Source organism: Ursus maritimus, unplaced genomic scaffold (assembly GCF_017311325.1).
Source record: "Ursus maritimus isolate PB19 unplaced genomic scaffold, ASM1731132v1 scaffold_2, whole genome shotgun sequence".
NCBI classification, from domain to species: Eukaryota; Metazoa; Chordata; class Mammalia; order Carnivora; family Ursidae; genus Ursus; species Ursus maritimus.
In genome coordinates, this window is record NW_024424452.1 from 91,635,575 (window position 1) to 91,660,600 (window position 25,026).

Below are 25,026 nucleotides of genomic sequence, written 5' to 3' on the forward strand. Positions count from 1 at the left end.
TGGATTATTACTACGCAAGTTATTTTGTTCCACACCAGAGGTGGCTGTATTTCGCTATCAGATGACATGACCTCTAATTCAATAATGTCTGTAATGCACTGGTATCCTCAGATAAAAGCTGTCTATAATGTCTGAACAAAGGTGAATTAGTTATCCAATTCACACACGCAATTAACTCTCTTAATACCTGAGAGACCATGGAGCCCTTCTGAATTTCCTATTAAATACTACATATGGAGGTCTTCCCTCCATCTGTAGTTATCTTGTGCTGTACTTCATAATAAACAATATTAATAGTTTATTGCCCCCATCAAAAATCTTGCATTAGTTATCATAAAAGACCTCATTCCACAAAGCAATGACTCATTTTCCTGGGAAAATGCATTAAATTCAAATGTCATGCCTATTAGTAAAACACAACAGTTCTTTATTCTCAGTAATGTAAAAATAGAAATAACACCTTCATGAAACATGGAAAATAATTTAAATTTTTTTTACTATTTTAAAAACACCTCTTAAGGCCAAAAGGCAATATTTATTATGCGGATTTATATTTATATGCTGTATTCAGTCATTCTAAATAAAAGACTATTTATTTAAATTCAGGTGTTAAAGGGCAAAAACAAATCAAAACATAGTATTTTTTTGCCACCTGTTCCCTCTACCATGAGCTGAAATTTTATAAATAGTTTGAAGGCAGAGCACCATGCCTCCACTTTGTACCCATATGTGACGCCAATGGCTGTATTCGTAAAAACCCAGATCAGAATAACTAGGTAATGTCAAATGTTAAGCAAATACCCATGCATTCTAAAAAAGGAGGTAATTAATTAATTCTTCAGGGGATGCTTTTTATTTTTGTCATCTACCATTAATGTATCCTTTTAGCAGAGAACAAAAGAACAAAATAAAATCCCTAAAATAAAACCTAGCTCTTGTAGCACACATTCACCTTAACGTGCTCATCACAGTAGCTCAATTCTAGGAGAAAGTAAGTAGTTATGTACATCTAAGAATGTTACTGTAGTTCAAATGAAATCTGCTGTTCACCTGGGTTTTCATTTTCCCTCACAACTCAAAGAGATCGAATGAGGAAACAGTTTCTTACATGTGTTTCGTATGTTTCATCTGCCCATGCAATGACAGAAGTAAACAGACGTTATCGACACTGAAAAGCTAAGTAGATGACACTCTTTGCTCTGTAAACAATTTAAACCACAAACTAACCTTCCGCGTGCTGCAGCACAAGAAATACGGACTCCTCAGAAATGATGTACTTGTGCAGACACACCATGTTGGGCACACAGCGGGGGATGATGGTCTTTCTGTTCCGGCTGTATTCACTGCTTTTCCTTAGACCCTGACAGAGAACAAAAAGGTCAGTTGTACCCTCAGTTGCCTTTGGAGCCTGCTGTGCTCTGTGTTTATCAACCAAACTAATCTATCCGAGTTACTCTGGGCTTCAGAGAAACCACTCATCTGCTGCTCTATGCCCCTCAGTCCCTGGAGGCTCTGCTGATGGCATCTGGCGTGAATCCAGAGAACGGAAGATGCCACAAAGCTGCCATTAAAATCAATTACGTGGGTCAGTGTTTTTATTAGAGATGTTCTCAAACTAAGTCATCAGGATGACACGCAGTTATTTCTCTATGACCTTTTCTTAAGTTTTATTTTACACACGTATCTATATATATATGTCTTTAATAAAGCAAGACACTGTGAGATCATTCAAATTTCGGAGACACAAAAGATATTCCTAGATTAAACAGGAGATCTGAAAATTTTATGCCAAAAAAAGTATAAAGACCACTTTAAGCCTTCTCCAAAGGAACAAGGTGAGTATAGTGTCTGGTATCAAAGCCTGGTTTAAAATCCGGGGAAATGCCAGTGATAAGGTATACGCAGAAAGAAATTTGTTTCAATATATATCAATGTAACCTACTGCCATGCTGTAAGTAAAAGTATCTGAAAAAAATATAAAACTGATCTGAAATTGATTATTTCTAGCTGCTTATGGAAATAATTAAATTAGGATATTTTAGAATATGTACTGTCACAATCCATTTCAATTCTGAAATTACAAAATCAGAAATTAGAAATTGAGTTATATAAAGAAATAGAATTGAATTTAGATTAAAAAAAAGAGAGAGAGAGAGACAGAGGACCAGGGATGTAGATAACACTTTCCCAAATACCTGAAACAGAGACTTAAAGGCAAAATTTCAGCTCTTTGGGGCTATAATCATAATCAAAGGTACAATTCTGTGCAATCTTCACAAATTATACAAAATGTATTAGAGATGTGTTTAAAGTACACACTATATATTTAAACAGCAGGGAATGAGTCTTCGACTTATCCAAACTATCACCTCCATACTCTATAACCTAAAACTCTTTTTAAATGTATGCTACAATGTATTTATCAACTGTGATAAAGAACAGAAAGTAAAATAAATATAGATCACCACAAACATAAGAGAACATCCAATCACCCAGGAAAAAATATTAAATATTTTTTCTTTCAGAAGCATAATTTGGAAAATTAATGCCTAAATTCATTAAATATACAAATTCTACTTACTTTTAAAATGAATGTCTGTTCTGTCCTTGTGTCCATTACAAGTAAAACCTACATAAAAGACATGAGTAATAACTTACTCACAGTACAATGAAACATTGACTTGTAAGTTTTTGAAACTATAAGGGTTTGGGGGTAAATGCTGGAACTGACTCCACCAAAACTGTTAATATCTAAATGGGTTTTTTTTTTTTTAAGCCACCAAATCACAGGATTAAAACAGTCTCTAAAGTAGGTTTTATTATAGTTTCCTCTTCTAAAAATTCCATATTTTAGAAACATTTCTATGTTTTCCTAGATTTATTTTAAAATACATTGTTTAGGGGGCGCCTGGGTGGCTCAGTGGGCTAAAGGTCTTCCTTTGGGTCAGGTTAAGATCTCAGGGTCCTGGGATTGAGCCCCGCATCAGCGCCCTGCTCAGCAGGGAGTCTGCTTCTCCCTCTCCCTCTCCCCCACTGCTTGTGCTCTCTCTCAAATAAATAAATAAAATATTTTTTAAAAATAAAATAAAATATATTGCTTAAAAGGAAAAATTATTTTACACAAAGAATTTTTCCTCATGGAACATATATGGTTAAGAAGAAGTAAAAAAAAAATTACAAGCATTGCTGAAGTCTCATTTTTCTTCTTAAAATCCTTGACGTAGCAATGTGGTATAATGTAATCTCAGTAACTCGGGCTCCAACTTAAGACTCCTTTTGGTACTGCTTTCTCCATCCAAGACTCATCCTAGCTCCTCTTTTTCCATTGGCAAATCCTGTCAGCTCTATGTTCCAAAATGTATCCAAAATGTGAACTCACTTGCACAGCTATTACCCTGATCCAAAGATTTACCTGGATTATAATAATGGCCTCCCAACAGATTTCCCTCCTTCCTTATTTGCTGCCCTATGGTCTACTATCTAAAGAGCAGCCAGTGTTTTCTTTTAAAAACATAAGTTCCTCCATATCATTCCTCTCATTCAGAAAAAAAAAGCCTAAGTCCAAAAAATTATCTCAAGACCATGCATGATCTCACACATCACCCCCTCAGACTACCTCCTCCCCCAACCCATCCTGATGGATAGAAGGAATGACTAGAGATACAGAATGATTCAACCATGTTACTATTTTATTATCTTTGAGACACTATAGCAGCAGTGCAAACTTTTTCTATAAAGATCCAGACAGTAAAGATTTTAGGCTTTGTCGGCCCACGCGGTCTCTGCTGGAGCTCTTCATCTCTGCCACAGCAGCACAAAAGCAGCCACTATCTGAAATGGGCCGTGTCTGGAGTATTTACACCACAGACACCTGCAAACACTGTAAACAGGGCTTTGGGTTTCCCGTCCAGAGAGCTGAGAGTCAAGGATGAAAAGATGTCAAGCTTGGGAAAACGAAAGAATGGTGAGAAGATGGGGGAGCAGCCTGAGGAGAAGACGGTAAATTCCATGTTAGACATGATGAATTTGAAGTGATGGTGACCACTTCATCTCTGAACTCCCTTACAAGTGTTTGACCAACACTAGGTAAGTCTCCATTTAAATTCAATTGAATATTCCCACAGATATCTTCTGAACTCACCCCTTCCTCTTCTCAAAGCCCTGTCCCCACTAGAAATAAAACCAAATCCTGTTTCTCCTCCTACAGTACTGAATAATGCCACCATCCATGTAACACGCCCACCACCAAAAAGCTCCCTCAGTCACTATGAGTTCTCCTGTCCCCTACCTTTATAACCAGTGACGAAGTCCACTACCTATTTCTCCTATCCACCCTCTACTCTGTTTACCTACCATGTACTAAGTGTTTACTATGTGCTATGCTTTAGCCATCAATGTTAATTCTCTCAACTACCCGATACGATAATTTTACCCTTACTACTCTAAAAGTGAAGACATGAAAACTTCATCGGCAGAAGCTATAATGGCAGATAATAACAGCATCTACCATTCATGAGAATTTCAGTAAAGTCATCTTATAAAAGTGTTGGGATAGCCACTTGTTACTATTATTGCTATGGCTGTTATTGCTGCTTCTCCTGACATGTCCCCCACCCCACCCCCAGCCCCTTATCAAGCAAGTACTCATCCTTCCATATTGAGCTCAAGTAACGCTGATTTTCTACATTCTTTGTTCTTCCACTGTATACAGTACCAACCCCTTCGATTTGATTTTTTTGTTCACATGTCTATTTCTCAACCAGATTTCAAGGTTTTTATGGGCATAGTGTAGGCAGAATAATGGTCGCCAAGGATGTTCATACCTTAATCTCCAGAACCTATGAATATGTTATGTTCCTGGCAAAAAGGACTTTGCAGATGTAATTAAGATACAGACCTTAAAACAGATTATCTTGGATTATCTGAGCGGGCTCAATCAAATCCCATGAACCCTGAAAAGCAGAGAACTATCTCTGGCCAGAAGTGGAAACACAGAAATGATATGGCAGAAGGGGAAATCAGAGAGATTTGAAGTATGAGAGGGATATGCGGTTGCTGGCGCTAAGATACAGATGCCCACATGTCACCACTGGAGATGGGCCTCTGGGAGCTCATAGGAAGCATGAGAAGGAGCAGACAGCTTCTAGAAGTAAAGACCAGTCTTTGGCTGATAGCCAGTAAGGACAGGTTCAGTCCTACCACTGCAAAGAAAAGAATTCAACCTATGACCTGAATGAACTTGGAAGTGGATTTTTCCCCAGAGCCTCCAGTAAGGAACACAGCCCTGCCAGCACCTTGATTATAGCCCAATGCAACCCATGTCAGACCTCTGGTCCAAAGAACTCTGACATAGTCAAAGAAAGACAAATACCATATGATTTCACTCAGATGTGGAATTTAAGAAACAAAACTGATGAACATAGGGGAAGGGGAAGAAAAATAAAATAACACAAAAACAGAGAGGGAGGCAAACTGTAAGAGACTCTTAACTATACAGAACAAACTGAGGGTTACCGGAGGGAAAGGGGGTGTGGGGATGGGGTAACTGGGGGAATCAGCATTAAGGAGGGCACTTGATGTAATAAGCACTGGGTGTTATATGCAACTGATCAATCACTAAATTCCACCCCTGAAACTTATAGACTATATGTTAACTAACTTGAATTTAAATAAAATCTAGAAAAACAAAGCAAAACAAAACAAAAACCAAAGAACTCTGACATAATAAATTTAGTTGTTTTAAGATGCTAAGTTTGTGGTAATTTGTTATGACAGCAATAGAAAACTAATACAGGGCAGAAACTATATTTCTTCCAACATATAACACATCCCTCTCCCATGGTAAATGCTCAATAAACACATGTGAACAAATTTAGGTGTAAATGTTTAGAAGACAGATGTCAATATGTGAATAGAGCTTAGGAATAAGTTGGGACTAAAGATTTACATTTGAGCATTCTCCATCAAGATAGTAGCTAAAAACATGAGACTGTTCCTCCAATGAAGTGCTTACTTTATACCTGGCACTATGCTGGGTTTCAAAGAATTAAATCATACAATGCATTCAACAATCCGATGAGACAGGTATTTATATTTTTTTTCCTTTGTGACTGGCTTTTTTTTTTTTAATTAAAATACAGTTGACACAACATTTTATTAGTTTCAGGTACACAACATAGTGATTCAATAATCATATACACTATGAAATGCTCACCACAATAAGCATAGTTACCATCTGTCACCATACGAAGTTATTACAATATTATTGACTATATTCCCTGTCCTTTTCATTCCTATATTTTATTTTATAACTGGAAGTCTGTATGTCTTAATTCCCTTCACCTATTTCACCTATACCCCCTCATCACACCTCCTCTCTGGCAACCACAAATTTGTATCTCTATATTTAGGAGTCTGTTATTATTTTGTTGTTTGTTCACTTGTTTTGTTTTTTAGATTCCACATACAAGTGAAATCAAATGGTATTTGTCTTTCTCTGATTTATTTCAGTTAGCATAATACCCTCTAGATCCATCCATGTTGTCATGAATGGCAAGATTTCACCCTTTTGGGGGCTAAGCAATATTCCATTGTTGTATGCGTAACCACATCTTCTTTATCCATTCATCTATAGACAGAAACTTAGGTTGCCTCCATATCTTGGTTATCACAAATAATGTTGCAATAAATATGCCGGGTGCATGTAATCTCTTCAAATTAGTGTTTCCATTTTCTTCAGATAAATACCCAGCAGTGGAATTACTGGATTGTACAGTATTTTTATTTTAATTTCTTGAGGGACCTCCATGCTGTTTTCCACAGAAGATGTACCAATTTACATTCCCCAACAGCACATGAGTGTTCCCTTTTCTCCACATCCTTACCAACACTTGTTATTTCTTATCTTTTGGATATTAGCCATTCTAACTGGTATGAGGTGATACTTCCTTGTGGTTTTGATTTACATTTTCATGATGATAAATGCCGTTGAGCATGTTTTCTTATGTCTGTTGGCCACCTATATGTCTTGGGGCAAATGTCTATTCAGGTCTTCTCCTATTTCTCAACCAGATTTTTTTTGGGGGGGGGGTGTTGTGTTGTAGGAGTTCCTTATATATTTCAGATATTAACCCCTTAACAGATACATCATTTGCAAATATCTTCTTCCATTCATTAGGCTGCCTTTTCATTTTATTCTGGGTCTCCTTCTCTGTGCATAAGCTTTTTAGTTTTATGTTGTCCCATTTGCTTATTTTTACTTTAGTCTCCCTTGCCTGAGGAGACAGATCCAAACAAATATTGCTAAGGCCGATGTCCAAGAATTTACTACTTATGTTTTCTTTCATGAGTTTTATGGTTTCAGGGCTTACATTTAGGTCTTTAATCCATTTTAAGTTTATTTTCAGGTATGGTGTAAGAATGTGGTCCAGTTTCATTCTTTTGCATGTAGCTGTCCAGTTTTCCCAACACCGTTTACTGAAGAGACTTTCTTTTCCCCATTGCATATTCTTGCCTCCTTTGTCATAGATTCATGGACCATATAAGCATGGGTTTATTTCTGGGCTCTCTATTGTGTTCTATTGATCTACTGTTCTATTGATTGTCTGTTTTTGTACCAGTACTGTACCATTTTGATTATCAGTTTGAAGTATAGTTTGAAATCTGGGATTGTGATACCTCCAGTTTTGTTCTTCTTTCTCAAGACTGCTTTGATTATTTGGGGTCTTCTAGGATTCCATACACACTTTATAATTATTTGTTCTAGTTTTGTGAAATATACTATTGGTATTTTCATAAGGACTGAACTGAAACTATAGATTTCTTTGGGTACTACGGACATTTTAACAATATTAATTCTTGTAATCCATGGGCATGGTGTATCTATCTTTCCATTTATTTGTGTTGTCTTCAATTTCTTTCATCAATGTCTTATAGTTTTCAGAGTACAGGTCTTTCACTTCTTTGGTTAAATTTATCCCTAGGTATTTCATTCTTTTTGATGCAATTGTAAATGAGATTGTTTTCTTAATCTCTCTTTCTGCTAGTGTGTTATTAGTGTACAGAAACACAACAGATGTCTGTATATTGATTCTGTATCCTGCAACCTTACTGAATTCATTTATTAGTTCTACGAGTTTCTTGGTGGAGTCATTAGCATTTCCTATATACAATGTCCTGTCATCTGCAAATAATGATTTTTACTTCTTCTTTACCAATTTTGATGCCTTTTATTTCTTATTCTTGTCTGATTGCTGTGGCCATCTAGTACTATGTTGAATTAAAATGGTAAGAGTGGACATCTTTGTCTTTTTCCTGACCTTAAAGGAAAAGCTTTCAGCTTTTTACCACTGACTATGAGGGTAGCTTTGGTTTTTTTTTAATATTTAATATATGACCTTTATTATGTTGAGGTACTTTCCCTCTATACCCAGTATGTTGAAGAGGTTGGTTTTTTTTTTTTTTATCATGAATGGATGAATTTTGTCAAATGATTTTTCAGAAGTTGGTATATTTTTATTAACCAATTTTACAGATGAGGAAACAAACATAAAACTGTTAACCTGTCCATGCTCCCAAAGCTAAAAGTCGGTAGAGGTGAAATTTAAAACCCAGCAGTCTGGCTCCAGGGTTCTTCCTCCATTAACTATTAAGCTATATTTACATCTGAATTTGAAAATTATACATAGCTGTAGTATCAAGGGTATATAAGACAACAACTAAAAGTAGAGGGAGAAAAGTACAAAGAAAGACAGAAAATATTAAATGGTTCAGGTGTCCCGGGAAAGAGAATACTTAAGATGAGAGTAATCATCTGTCCTAAACAACAAAGAGAAGCCACTGAGAATCAATTACTGCCTAAGGCAGTTAGGAAATTGTTGGTAACTTTCAGTACTGCTGGGTGATAAGAAAATGGAGACAACTTATATAAATCTTTCAATAGAGAAGTACGCCAAAAGAAGGAAAAACACTAAAATGAAAGTTAACGGGATCATCAGGTTCAAACTACTTTCAGATAGAGTAGATCTATTCTCCCCATAATTTCCCTTTGAGCTATATTCATCACCAATGTTGAATCTCCAAAGCATGGAAACACATTCAAACAACTTGAGCCTCGAGATTTAAAGTAACGTATCACATGTGCAAAAAGAGGCACTTCGGCCCTCTCTCTGCAAAGGACAGTTTAATGAACCTCAATTGAGTCTGTGAAGAAAAGTAGTGTTCCTTAAATCCTCTTTGTTTTTATACCAAGTTGCGACTCTTCTAAGCCACTCACCAGAATGCCAATCCTATTTAAATAAGATACATCTATATGATGTATTTCATTAAGTAAAAGGTATGGAAGATGTACAAAGGAAAGAATTTCATTTTCCTACCAGGAACCTCTTAATTGGCTTAACAGAATATACCTACATAAATCAGGAGTGGTATCTCTTTGCTGATCTTACTTAGCCATGAAGCATGAAGTGGATCAGATAAAAACGCCAAATTAAGATCGATAAACATGGCTGGGAAGTACTGCTCTGTTTACATTTACTTTCTTCTCCTACCAAGTTTGTTTGCAACTAGACAACGTTCACATTGAGGCAATAAACACAAGAACATATGTGATTTTTTTTTAAATGTGCCCTTTGACTGTCAATTTCTCCCAAACAGGTGTTGGCTAAATGATTATAAATTGGCCTCTGGATACACCTCTTCAACTGAGCCGTACAGGGCTGGTGATAATATAATTAGACCTAAAAACATCAGGCTGGTGAATGCTTTCCATCTGTTTGGCAATAATGTTTAGTTAACAATAGTCTTTAAAAGAAGCACCTTCAACTTCAGTTCTTAAAGTTATTTATAGAGCCATTCTTAACACACCAGCACTCCTGCTAACAAGAGCTTTAGCCACTTGGAAATTATTAGCCATACGGCCGTATACAAAGAGAAACGACTGCATTTAACATCTGTATCTTTCCAAATTTACACGCTTCAACCTCATTTAAAGTCATTTCTTAATGAACAGTGCTATGGCACCGCATTAATATTATAGTTGCATGCACAAAGATCATAAGGAGCCAAACATTTTTTTAATGCCAACAGTAGGCTAATCTGTAATGAAGCTGTCAGCATAAAGGACAAAATAATAGCTTCTTTAACCCTCAAACAGAATTTGTTCATTTGTGGACTAGAACACATCAATTTAAAAACTGCTCATGGGTTTGCTCACCTTTATAAAGACAAAAATCTAATTTGGTACTAATTTGATACAATTGTCTTTCCAATAAAAGGCTCCTAAAACCATCTTTTATTTCATGATAAAACAAGTACTATAACTAAAACTGTCATGAAATAATTACCTTGGATAGCATACCTTATTGAGAGAATACAATTAATGTATTTCTCCCTTTCATTTTTCACACTCACTTATCAGCACTCTATTAGCATATGGTCTAACAGAAGAGATTATTCCATCTTTGCCTGTAGTAATACATAGAATGACTGCTTCTAACTGGGGAAAAAAGCAGACAACTTATTCCTTAAGGATCAGCCTCATCTGTTCTTCAATTCCGCCAGCACAATGAGACTTGCCCACTTGTCTTTCCTAACGGTGGTAGGAAAAGCTCCAACTGATGACAGTCTGGGTTTTTTCTGATGGTAGAATAAGGAAGGCCTGATATTTAACTAGGTACCACTTTTGAGAAGGCGGGAGGGGTGGGGAAGTATATCAAAGACATCAAATGATGATTTCTTTTAAACATATGAAGAATAAATTTGGAGAAAAGAGAGAAACGATTAAAGACACAATCATTGCTGTGAGGAAGAGTGAAGACTTCCCTGTGGTGAGGATTAAGTGTCACTCTTAAATCTTTTTACATATTTAATTTAAATGTTGACATCCAAAGTACGAAAGTCTCTAAAAATTTCAGCTCCAATACCTTTAAAAAGAAAGATTACATGAGTAATTTGAGGGAACATCTATCTCTAATTTGGTGCCAGTTACTTCACAGGACTCCAGAACAATTAATAAAAGTTTTAAAAAATGTAAAAAAAAAAAGTCTACAGAGGTAATCATACTGGACAAACACAGCCTTTCCTTTAATGATATCACAGTACTATTCATGTTTGCTAGATATAATCTGAATGGACTTCAGTTGTGCAACTTATACTACTGGGAATTCACACATAAATAAACATAAGAGAAAAGAATAGGATCAACATAATAAAGAAGCCAGAGAAAATACAGAAGCCCAATTCTGCAAGTTGGACAGTTTTTCTCAACAGAGTTTCAGATGGATAAGATTACGCTCACTGTACTCTGTTAAAAAACAAACTTAACCACTATCAAGTTATTAACTGAACTCATCTTGGCAGCATTACAGGAGCTAATAATGTTACTCTTCTGCAGAAATGGCTTTGAACAACAAACCCAGAGCACTAAATCTTTGCTTTCCCCCCAATACCATGTGATGATAATCAAGTTATTTATATTTACTGCTAAAAACCCATCACATTTCGTATGCTTAATATTGAAACTGTATTTCCACTCTTATTTAATTCTGTACCTTAATCTCAGGAGAGATCTCATAAAATTCCAAATACCAGAAAACAAGGAACAGTCCTAGGTGACCTTTAATACCAACAACTCCCCCCACTGGGCCCTAACTTTCTCTTTCTTTGACACCACGAAATCTAGTTACGTTCCTTGTACCACTGTCCAGCAACTCCAAAGCAAAAGCTGTGGAGCCTACAGTGCTGTCCATCCGAAGTTGCACTGTCAAGAGCATCAGCAGGAACAGACTGCGTAGAGGCACTTCTCTCATGTTATGTCATTAAAACAATCTGTTCTTGATGGTCATATGCTCACAAAAGTATTTCACTGAGGAGAATTCAAATATGAAGAGTAAAATTTGACATGGATACTTGTAACCCTGGTCTAAAGGGTATTTTCATTTTACTACTCTGAAGGATCTATGTTTAGCAAAGCATAAAATGTACCCCTAAGATTTAAGGAAAACAAACAAACAAACAAAATCCTTACAGGTCTTCCCAGTGTTTTATTTGTGCAAGAACTTTCAACATGGCACATTATCATGAGGTAAGTGAACAAACAACCAAAAAGGATATTGCTTTGTGGATTGATGGCAAAGTAAAAAAATTATCAACCAACTCAGAACACACTGAAATATCTTTTGGAGGCAGGTTGAGTTCTTCAGGCTTCTATATAGCTAGAAATCTCTTCAAAGGTAGGAAACGAAAGACCAAATCTACTAGGATTGTATGGAGGTAGTACTGAAGATCCACATTTCTTTCTCATTATTAAAATCCAAGATACCATATTCGAAGTAAACTTTAAGTGTTCACAGAAACACACTGAACTCCTAAAAACATCTCCTATTTCGGTTTATCTAATATCTGTCTTAACTACAGGCAAACTGGGGCAGGAAAAGGGAGAAAAGAACCACATTAGGAAATGCAAGCAACACAACTAAGCTGATCATAAACTAATTTCTCTATAAGAAAACAACTAATTTTAGATTTCTTTAAATGCCCAGACATTTGCAAAGGTTTTAGTATGCTAATTTTTTAATTAAAAGATATTTCAGCAGTGAAAGCTCTTTCATATGCACTACTGATTCTTCATCAAACGTTAACTTTCCAACTTAACACCAGTATAGCCGGTGGCAGCCTGAAGGTTTACCATCTGCTGCTACCCAAAGTCACTGTGGCCACCTTCAGAACATATGCATCAAAGCCTGAAGATAAGAGGCTGCCTAATACTGCCTAAGTCAGCATAAGGGGGATGACGAACCCAGAGGCAGGCAACAGGCAAGCTACCAGAAAATACAGAACATCATGAACCGTCAGTCACCTCTTACAATACGTACCCAAGGTCACAGGGGACTCTAGTGGCTGAACAAAAAGACAAGAAAAATACTCCCTCTAATGGGATTTACTTAAGTAAATTAAGTAAATGTGATGATTTTTTTTCCCTTAAAAAAGGGGAGGGCGGGTTAGTCATATTTAAAGTCACCCATAATTCTATTCAAAATAAGCATACAATGAATAAAATGACATATAAAAGCTAAGGTGTTTTAATCAGTCTATGAATAATAATAAAGGTATTTTTTTATGCAGTCATAAGGTTTTTGTTCTGAAAGGTTTGTTTTCTAGGTACCATCATACCCACAATCCAAATGTTACCCAAGGAAAATGTACATTTTGATGTGAGGTTTAATAATATCTACAAAAAAAGCAATTAAAAACCCTGATTTTTGGCTACACAAAAATGTCATTTATTTAAGGTAATGATTCTATTTGCCACAATACTTTATACAGAAACAAAATAGTGTAGTGTCTTTTAAAATATTAAAAACAGAGAATCTCAAGAACCTGGCTATATTCAATCATAATACTGGATAACCAGCATATATTCATCTTGAAACAAATGGACTAATATGAAGTTTTCCTGTACGTCATCTTTGCTTTCTGGGGTCTGTGGGCTTTTTTCCGTGTTTTAAATTCAATTAGGAGAAAAATCAATATAGAAAATATTTTTTAGAAAATAATAACAAAAGCATCTTTTAATTCTTGGCTTTAAAATGGCAACAGATGTATTTGATTTATAGTAACTGTAATCTTAATCCAGATTTTTAAATCTTCTTCAAAGCTTCCGTAGGGAATTAGTCATAAATTAATTTAAAACTAGGGCATTATTAAGCATTTATGTACCATAAGAACTGGCATAATGAAGCCCATTTGTCCTGCCCTCTATTTAAACTGAATATAGCCCTAATCTGTTGAGTGCAACTATCTGTGGTCTCCATAACCTAATACAACACTGTATTGTGTGTGTATGCCCCACGTGAACTCAATTTACGCCTTTGTATACTTAGTAACTTCAATAATAATCACGGTGATTTTTTAAAGAATCATAGCTTGTCACTGTGATAGCTAAAAATAAATGTTACCAGAATAACTTTATCTTTGAAGACATGTTATGAATATATCATGAATCATAATATTAGAAAAAGAAAATATGCATATTTTGGTGGCGCTACAACAGATTTGCAGATACAAGTAATTTACTCAAAATGCAAAGGCCACTCATTCCTATAAAGTTTCATTCCTTCAAGAGGCACTGAAATAGGGTTGGCAAAGCTTATTTTCTTTGACAGACTATTATCAGGATCAGAAAAGATAAAAAGGGCTCAAGGAATGTTTCTCCATTTCCCTAGATCTAGAAGTCACTTAGCCAAACCCCTGGATTATTCATCTTTAGCAAACAGCTAACTCTGGTCCTGCCCTAAAGCAATGCCAAAATATGTTATTCTCTAGAAAATAATCCAGGAAGTAATTATTTCAACCACAAACATTAATTTAAAATCTTTTATATTCCTATTAGCCAAATGTCAATGAATGTAAGACATTCCCCTCAAAGATTTCTCCTACCAGGAAGGTGAGGTTAATGATTTAGTGAACAATAAAGTTATCACAAAAATATCATTTACATACATATATGAAAAAAGAGTTTTACTTTGTATAATTTTCCAAATCCTAGGCCTATACATCTATCACTTCAGAAACCCTGTTTCCAAAGGACATGTGTCTTTGTAAGAAAACTGGATATAAATACAGCAGAAGGCAAAATATAAAAGAAAAACTGGGTTTAAAACAGACATGTTGAAGAGCTAGGAAAAACATCCACTTAGGAGGCTCTTCTCAGATCCAAATGCTTTAAAAGCTAGATCTCTACACCTTTATCATTCTCATTGTGATTGCTTTCTGTTTTTGTGAAGCGACTTGCCCAAGGCCACAAAGAGATTATGCAAAAGAGAGGTTAAAACTCCGAAGTTCTGGGTTTTCGTGCCCAAGTTCAGCTCATGCCATTCAATTCCATAATGAAACCATTTATTCTATTTCTCTGGCTTGAATTCTCAAGTTCACTTGGGATAATGATTTGACACTGTTAAATTTAGATGAAAATTCAATTAAAAGTAAGTCAGTTGTATTTAGCTTTAGATCCTATTTCCATTTGCTAGAAAAACCTAATACTCCAGTGCTGCTATAAACTGTATCAATTCATACTATGCTTTAGTATTTCCATTCTGCTGCCCGATAGGCTCTATAAATATACTCAAATCAATTTATAGGCCCCGAAAACTGCAATTAAAAACGCAAATATGTCCACATAGTTTTTACAAAGTATTCAGAATCAGTGCAGTATGCACACAGACAGTTAATAAACGGAACCTTATAATGGTAAGGACACAGAGGCTACATCTTCAAGTCAATCAATACATATCCATCCAACTAAACTGCCAATGTCAAAGGGAGCCTGATTCCAATTCAGAAGAAAATGCCTCAAGAGTAAGAAAGCTTTAAATGCTATTATTTTTAAATACTGGGGGGAGAGGGAGGCAGAGGGAGAAAGAATCTTAAGCAGGCTCTGCGCCCAGCACTGAGTCAACCTAGGGCTCGATCAAAGGACCCTGATATGATCTGAGCCCAAATCAAGTCAGGCGCTTAAGACTGAGCCACCCAGACGCCCCTTTAAATGTTTTAAATGAGCTTTGTACTTCTGTAGCAGATGGAGTTGAACTTCTAGAACTGATTAAAATTTAACAGTGTTTTGGGGCGCCTGGGTGGCTCAGTTGTTAAGCGTCTGCCTCCGGCTCAGGGCGTGATCCCAGAGTCCTGGGATCGAGCCCCACGTCAGGCTCCTCCGCTAGGAGCCTGCTTCTTCCTCTCCCACTCCCCCTGCTTGTGTTCCCTCTCTCGCTGGCTGTCTCTCTCTCTCTCTCTGTCAAATAAATAAATAAATAAAATCTTTGGAAAAAAAAATAAAATAAAATTTAACAATGTTTTCATATGACCTGGAAAATTTATTTAATATAAGAATACAATGTATCCATGTTTTGAAAAATTCCAAAATATTTTACAACACCTATGAAATACAAAGATACAACACTCATTCTCAAAACGACAAGTTCATGGACTGCAACAACCAACCCTGCCAATAATCTATAGTGGACTCTGTGTGAGAGGGGAAGGGGGAGGGGAGCACAGAGAGGACAGTTTGGCAATTTTCAGTTCAAACTACCCTCTTACTGTGACCCTGCAGGTGTGGTACATTTTGAGGTGCAGATTCAAAGAGTATCTGAAATCTGAAAAAACACATAAATTGTTTCTTTTTGTTCCCTTTACCACTATCCAACAAGCATTTACTACATCCTTACTGCATGGACAATATTGTATGTAGTTAAGCGTGATCAGAGAAAACAAAGAGGGGTAAGATATAGTCTCTGCCCTCTAGGGACAGGTTAACTATATATTTAAGGCAACTAAAGTCAAAGAGGTGAAAATAATACACAATGCTGAGCTTAATTCAAAGACAGAAAAGATGAGCATAGAGTTACTGAGGTAAGCTTCAGCTAAGTTTAAGAATGGACTAAATAGGGGCGTGTGGGTAGCGCAGTCGTTAAGCATCTGCCTTCGGCTCAGGGCGTGATCCCGGCGTTCTGGGATCGAGCCCCACATCAGGCTCCTCCCCTGGGAGGCTGCTTCTTCCTCTCCCACTCCCCGTGTTCCCTGTCTCGCTGGCTGTCTGTCAAATAAATAAATAAAATCTTTAAAAAAAAAAAAAAGAATGGACTAAATAAGAATGGGCAAGAAGGAAGAACTGAAAGGGCTGAAGAAGCTAGAGAGAGAGCATGCTCTCAAAGACTCCCACAGCCCTGTATATGCTATTCCTTCAGCCTAGAACACTCTTCTGTGAGCTAAGTCCTACCCCTCCCTCCTGTGTTTATTTGCTTACTCTAAGAAGCCTATGGAGAGCCCCAAGACAGGGGGCCCTCCGGTACGGTGTCACATTACCTTAGTGGACTTCTTCACCCAAAGCTCTTTTCACACTGGGTTAACTGCCGGTTTATTTATTTATATTCCCCACTGGATTATAAACTCTGAGAGGGTGGAGATAAGGTGTGTTTTGTTCACCATTGCATCTCCCGTTGCTAATACCACATGTGACACATGCCAGGAGCTCAATAAATATTTGTTGAATGAATAAATAAGGAAACAGAAATGGAAAAAAAAAAAACATGCAGAGAAATGGTGAGGAGGTAAGCCAATTAGAATAAATGGTCTCCACTTTTTTTTGAGATAATGTGGGTAGGGAGGTATCGTTTATTCATTGATTTTTCTCAACAATTTCATATATTGAGTATCTGTTATCCACAAGTCACTACAATAAAGGCCAAAAATACAAAATTAAATAAGATACAGTTACTAAGCTGGTGTTTGACATGTTATAGAGACTGATTTTCCAAACACCTGAATCTTGAGCACCGTATTTAGACTATCTTTCCTGTCTAATAGATGTCTGTAAATACTGTGCCAAAATAAAAATGTAAATTTAAAAAAAAAAAAAACAAAGAAAAACCTATGTTCATCTGAGGCATATGAAGGCTTGCTGGAGGCACAGAGGTAATATCAAAAGCTACCATACAATATGAATGAATGCTATGACAAAGAAGCTCAAGACATTAAAAAGACACAGTAAAAGATATTTAAATCAGACAGTACAGGTGTGGCTCAGATGGTTAGGCGTCCGCCTTTGGCTCGGGTAGTGATCTCAGAGTCCTGGGATCGAGCCCCATGTCGGGCTCCCGGCTCAGCAAGGAGTCTGCTTCTCCCTCTCCCTCTGCCTCTCCCCATGCTTGTGCTCTCTCTGTCTCTCTCTCTAACGAATAAATAAAATCTTAAAAAAAAAAAATGAGACAGTACAGGTAAGCAAGGGAGCCTTCCAAAAGAAGACAATAATCATGAATGAGATGAAATAAATGGAGGAAGAAAAGCAAAGGTCACTCCAGGCAGATACGTACATCATGAATGAAATCTACCCTGAAAGTTTCATAGTGCTGTAACCAGGAGAGCATTTCGTGGTGGTCTGGGGGCGGACTAGGGGCAGGTGGTGGACAATTTGAGAATCAACAGAGAAATAAGGGCTAGATTACAAAGGTCTTTGAAGCCTTAGCTATGAAGTTATAACTTTCTCCTAAAAACTATGTGAAGGTATTGAAGGATTTTAAGCAAGAGAGTTTTTAGTTTTAGAAAGATCATTTTTCTAAAGGATCAGTTTTATGAATTATTCTGGCAGCAGTGTTTATGATGAACTGGAAGAAAATCGGACTGGAGGCAAATGATAGTACATCCTAAAGGGGGGATAAAGAAGATAATGTATACCTTTAAATTCACAAATAATTTGGGATGCCTAAATTTTAATTTGAAACACAGTTGAAGGAAAGATGGGTTGGATGTAAATAGCAGTACCCAGAGGGCACTGGGTCAACCTGAAATGATTACTCTAGCTACATGTCACCCCAGGACTCATTGTCCTGTTTTGTTGAAAACATTTGTTAACAACGTGAAAAAGGTCAACAAAGGCATGTTGGTCAAAATTATGGATGTTGTGAGGTGTAAGAAGGGCTATATAATGTGTTAAATGTAACACTCTTAAATATAGGTCACCACCCACTATAAAAATGTCACTAAATAACAGTAAAGACATTTTAAAAGATGCACAATGATGACTACAAAGAAAACATGAAAGGAGAGTGCAGGGGCCACTCTTAGGCAAAGGGGCTTGAGCGGTGGAATGCAGAAAGGGCCACAGTAACTCCTGGCTGAATACAGGCAGGCCCATCAGGCGACCCAGCTCAAAACAGCCATGGGCCCTAACTAACCAATGGGCTACTTACAACTAGGCACAGTTACGAAAAAAGGGAAGATTCCATCCGTGACCATACCTCCTCATCTTTCCCCTTTAAAAACATCCTCCACCCACTGCCTGGCTGCAGACAGCCTCTCCTATGCTGTCCCTTGCGGTGGATTCAATAAACTTCTATCTCCTTTGCTCGGACCACTAGCTTCCACTTGATCATCGCCCCACATGGGGGCTCCCATCCAAACAAGAGGTACCCCATTTAGACACCATAGACGTAAGAACAGATGGCAAAATTTTAGAACACAAAAACATGCTAATGTCTCTAGGTGGAAAAAGCAACAAAAAGCAAGCCAATTCCTGCTGCAGAAATCCAGAAATGAGAGGTACCAGCTTTTCCTGAAAACAAGACTGGGGAAAAAGTCTGTATTACTCTGTGCTACTGCACACCCAGCCAGGCTGCTGCCCTCCTCCTTGGCAAAAGACGAGAGGTTTATGCACTGAAATGTACAGATACTACAGGTGCTGAAAGTGGAAATACTTGCAAAATCAATGGACTCCTTCAAGTTTATTATAAAAATTAACAACTACATTAAAAAATTGTTTAGTAGCAAATTGTGAAAAACTGTTTTCTTTGAAGATTACCAGATTTAGGCTGCTAGAAGAGAGAGCTCAAAGCTGTCCATGTAATCTATTCCAGTATATTCCAACAATGCTAAAATGGGATTACTCAGAATCACTAGCACTGAAAACTACAACCAATTTTGTTGTGCTGTGAAAGTACAAAGGATATAAAAAGTCCTCTATTAAAAAGAAACAAATCAACAATACTAAAGGCAAATCATAAAGAAAAAGAACGAGAAGATTAAAAAATTTAACATCATACATAAAAAGTAAATTGATGGGCAAGAGTCTTCTCCCACCCCCATCATATATTAAAATTCAACAAACTGACATATTTACAGAATGCCTGTTATGTGCAAGCACTGTCCTAGCCATGGATAAAAAGCACAATGAACACACCAAATATGGTCCCTACCCTGCAGGAGCTTAAAGTTTAGCACGGGAGAGGAGCAATTACAAACACTTTAATAAGTACTCTGCTGGAGGATTACAAGTCCAACCGGAATGAAGAACAAGGTCTAATTCAGACGTGGGACCATCCGAGAAATCCCAGAGAATGGTAAGGCTGGCAGAAGAACAGGAGTTTCCAGGAGGCAGACTCAGACTCATTCTTAAATTCATATGAGGCCATAAGGAATCTCAAAAATATTTCTGGGGTGGGGAAGAGAGAGGGAGGTCCCACTATCATGGTAAGAGCTAAAAGTCAGTATAATTTAGCTATTAATGTCTTTAGGACTTCATTTGAAACCATACGCTAATGGGGCCTAGGGGTATGTATAAACACAAAAAGAAGACAGGGGGAATATACATTAAAATGTAAAAAGGATCCTCAGCACGTGGCAGTGTTATGGGTAGACTGTATCTTCTTTATTTTAGCTTCTTTATTCTTTCTTTTCTACAATGAAGAATGTACACAATGAGAATTTTTTGTGAAGAAACATGAAAAAAAATAACTCCTGTATATTCAAAACAAAGGTTTACAAACCCTTAAATAAAGAAGTCTTAAAATTCACTAAGAAAACATAATCCTCTAATAAAAAAATACGGAAAAAGGAAATGAAAGTCATTTCATAAAAGGAGAAACACAAACAGCCAATAAAGGTTTTTAAAAATTCATCCTCATTAGCAATTAAAATTGCATATTAAAATGATAATGAAATCCAAATTTTCATCCTGCAAATGCCATTTGTTGGTAAGGATGTTAGGAAATAAGTCTTCTTACATACTACTAGTAGGAGTAGAACAGTACAATATTTCTGGATGTTGATACACACTCTTTGACTCATGATCTCCAATTCTGAAAAAGTATACTAAGGAAATCATAATAGGAGATAATTTATCTCTAAGAATATTCATTAGAGGCAGAGAAAAATAGGAAAACCACCTGAAGAGCCAAACAATAGCAAACTGATTAAATAAATTACAGTATATGGTAGAATAGTATAAAACCATTAAAGAGAATAATTTAGAACAGCATTTCCCAGTTGGATCACATAGACTTTCTGAGGTTCAAACTTTAAAGATGGTAAATGGTGTACATTTCAATTTCTAACGTTTTAATCAATAAATACAATAATTATTTCACTAGTTTTACCTTTAAGCTAATACAGTTTGAAGACATCAAAGTGTTTATTAAGTAAACCATGCATGGTGGTTAGTAAGGATCAAATGAGAACATGACTCGGGCATTCAATTTGTTCCAGCAAAACCTTATTAGTCACTGTGGAAGTTTTTGATTGCCATAGTTTTTAAAAATGTTATTATTCATTTATATTAATAAGGGTGCCCTGATTTTTTTAAAAAGCAAAATCAAAGGAATAATGCACTGAAATATAAGAAGTTGATAAGGGACATAAATGTTACAATCATCACATAAAATACAGTTCTGAATAATGACAGACATCTTTGATTTTGGAAAGAGATGGTCTTGGGGCCAAACCCTAGCTCTGCTACTCAGTAGTGTCTCTAGACAAGACGGTTAACCTCTCTGAGTTCAGGTTCCTTACCTGCGAGAAGTGAGAGCATTAAATAGTTTTCGTAGAGAGGTTAGAATAGTGTGTGGTATGGAAGTAGTATGTAATCCTAAGAGTCTGGTCTTGGGAAAACTAAGAGTATAAAAAGCTATAGTAATCTGAAGCACAACTGTAATAGTGAACTGGCTGTCAGTTAACTCACAATCACAATATTCTCCTGTATCTTTTACAATTTTAACATCAGCTATTACATGACAATTGTAGGTGAAGGCACTGTTGAAAGTCCCATAAGCTTTCACCAAACATGGTAATTACTGTATTGATTTTTTTTTTTCCCTTTTAAACAGACTTCATGTTTTAGAGCAGTTTTAGGTTTAGAGCAGAAAGTAGAGTTCCCATATACTTCCTGCCCCCAAACAACCACAGCCTCCACTACTATGAACATCTTGCACAAGACTGGTACATTTGTTGAAAGTGATGAACTTCTAGTGATACGTTATTATCACTCAAATCCCACAGTTCACATGAGGGTTCATTCACAGTTAGTACATGCTATGGTTGTTTTTTTTTTTAAAGATTTTATTTATTTATGTGACAGAGAGACAGCCAGTGAGAGAGGGAACACAGCAGAGGAGTGGGAGAGGAAGAAGCAGGCTCCCAGCGGAGGAGCCCGATGTGAGACTCGATCCCAGAACGCCGGGATCACGCCCTGAGCTGAAGGCAGACGCTTAACGACTGCGCTACCCAGACACCCCCATGCTATGGTTTTTAACAAATGTATGACATGTATCCTCCATTATAATATCATACAAAATAGTTTTTTGCCCTCCAAATCCTGTCTCCACTACTCATCTCTCTCCTCCCAATGCTTGTAACCACTGATTTCTTTACAGTCTCCATTATTTTGCCTTTTCCAGAATGTCATATACTTAAAATCATACATGTAACCTTTTCGAATCATCATCTTTCACTTAGTAATATGCATTTAAGGTTCTTCCATGTCTTTTCATGACTTGATAGCTCATTTCTTATAACACCGAATAATATTCCATCACGTGGATATAACCCAGTATATTTATCCATTCACCCACAAAGAACATCTTGGTTGTTTCCAAGTTTTGGCAATTATGAATGAAGCTACTATCAACATCCATGTGCAGGTTCTGGTGTGGACATAAGCTCTGAACTCATTTAAGGCAAATGCCAAGAAGGGATTTGTTGGATCATATGTTAAGACTATGTTTAGTTTGTAAGAAACCACCAAACTGTCCTCCAAAATGGCTGTACCATTTTGCAATCCCACCAGCAATGAAAGAATTCCTGTTGCTCCATATCCTTGTCAGCATTTAGTGCTGTTAAGGTTCCAATTATGGCCATACTAAAAAGTGTTTAGTGGTATCTCATTGTTTGTTTGAATTTTTAAGTTTGAATACACCTGATGACAAATGATGTGAAGTATCTTTTCAGATGCCTATTTGTCATCTATGTATTTTCTTTGGTGAATGTCTGTTCGGAACTTTTGCCCTTTTTTTTTTTTTAAGTCAAGTTGTTCATTTTCTTATCGTTAGGTTTTTAAGAGTTCTTTACATATTTTGGTAACATTCCTTATTATCTACATCTTTGACAAATATTCTTTCCCAATCTGTACCTTGTCTTATTCTTTTGACAGTGTCTTTTACAGAGCATACATTTCTAATTTTAATGAAGTACAGCTTACCAATTATTTCTTTCATGGATCATGTCTTTGGTGATCAGAAAAGTCACTGCCATACACAAGGTCATCTAGATTTTCTCCTGTTTTATCTTCTAGAAGTTTTATGGTTTGGTGTTTTCATTTAGGTTTATGATCTACTTTGAGTTCATTTTGTTGAATGACTTAAGGTCTGTGTCTAAGTCCATTTTTTTTTCATGTGGATGTCCACTGGACTTGGAGTTCCAGCACCATTTGTTTAAAAGATTATCTTTCCTCCACGGTATTGCTTTTATTCCTTTGTCAAAGATCTCTAGACTCTATTCATGTAGATCTATTTCTGGGCACTCTATTCTGTTCCATGAATCTGTCTATTCTTTCATAATTGTCTTAATTACTGGAGCTTTATAGTAAGTCTTGAAATTGGGTACAGTAGTCCTTTGAGTTTGTTCTTTTCCTTAAATACTGTATTGGATTTTCTTCAATATTGTGTTGGACTTTTGCCACTCAATAAAAACTTTATGATCATTTTCTCAATATCCAAAAAACTTACTTGCAGTGGTTTTGATTGGGATTAAACTCAATGCATCAATCAAATTGGGAAGAACTGACATCTTGACATGAATAGTCTTCCTATCCATGAACATGGAATACCTCTCCATTTATTTAGTTCTTCTTTGATTTGTTTCCTTAGAGATCTGTAGTTTTCCTCATATAGATGATATATACGTTTTGTCAGATTCATACCTAAGTATTTCATTTTTTTTAGGTAGTCTCCATACCCAGCACAGGGTTTAAACTCATGTCCCTGAGATCAAGAATCACATGCTCTACCCACTAAGCCAGCCAGGCACCCCAGTATTTCATTTTTTGAAGGTGCTACTATAAATGATACTGTGTTTTTGTGCCTGTGCAAGTGTGTGTATTTAATTTCAAACTCCCCTTACTCATTGTTGGCACATAAGAAAATGACCATTAACCTTGCATGTAGCAACCCTGCTATAATCATTTAGTACCACCAGATTTTTTGTGGATTCTTTACATAGATGATTATGTCATCTACAAACAAATTTTCTTTCTTCCTTTTCAATCTGTGTATCTTTCTTTTTATTGTCTTACTTATCAGTGAGGATGTCCAGTATGGAGGAAGGCTGAGAAAACTAAGTCTGAGAGGGAATATCCTTGCTTTGATCCTGATCCTAGTGGAAAAGCTTCAAGTTTCTCACTATAAAGAATGATGATAGCTGTAGGTTTTCTGGTAAATGTTCTTTATCAAGCTGAGGAAGTTTCTTTTTCTTCCTAATTTGCTGAGAGTTTTTATCATGAATGGTTGCTGGACTACATCAAATGCTTCTTCAGAATTGATTGATACAATGTGATTTTTTTTTCTTCACTCTGTTGGTATGCTGTATTACAGTAATTGACCTGTAAATGTTAAACCAGTCTTGCATACTTGGGGTAAATCCCACTTAACTCATTGTGTATAGCTCTTTTTATACTGGATTCAATTTGCTAATATTTTGACTAGGGTTTTTGCACCTATGTTCATGAGAGATGTTGGCCTGTAGTTTTTATTTCCTATAATGGCTTTTGTTTTAGTGTTAGGATAATGCTAGCCTCGTAAAATGAGTTAGGAAGTATTCCCTCTGCTTCTATATTCTGAAAGAGACTGTAGGAAATTGGTATAATCTCTTCCTTAAAAGTTTGGTAGAGTTCACCAGTGAACCCATCCAGGCTGATACTTTCTGTTTTGGAAGGTTCTTAATTACGGATTCAATTTCTTTAATAGATACGGGCCTGTTCAGATTGTGTGTTTCTTCTTGGGTGAGTTTTGGCAGATTATGTCTTTTAAGAAATTGGTCCATTTCATCTAGGTTATCAAATTTGTGGGCATTGAACTGTTCACAATATTCTTTTATTACCTTTAATGTCCATGTCTGTAGTGACGTACTCTCTCTCATTTCTGATCTTAGAAATGTATGACAGCTGTCCTTTTTTCTTACTTAGCCTAGCTAAAGGCTTATTGGTTTTAT

At 36.5% G+C, this 25,026-nt stretch overlaps 1 protein-coding gene across 5 annotated transcripts in view; it reads right to left on the reverse strand.

Moving 5' to 3' along the window:
• RPS6KC1 (ribosomal protein S6 kinase C1) overlaps window positions 1–25,026 on the reverse strand; it is a 179,233-nt gene that overhangs the window by 39,535 nt on the left and 114,672 nt on the right. For all 5 annotated transcript variants that reach the window (XM_040636338.1, XM_040636337.1, XM_040636339.1 and 2 more), the window contains 2 exons: window positions 2,582–2,629; window positions 1,228–1,360 (listed from right to left, as the gene is read on the reverse strand). In XM_040636338.1, the coding sequence (XP_040492272.1) occupies window positions 1,228–1,360; window positions 2,582–2,629 (181 nt within the window). The remainder of the gene's footprint in view (window positions 1–1,227; window positions 1,361–2,581; window positions 2,630–25,026) is intronic.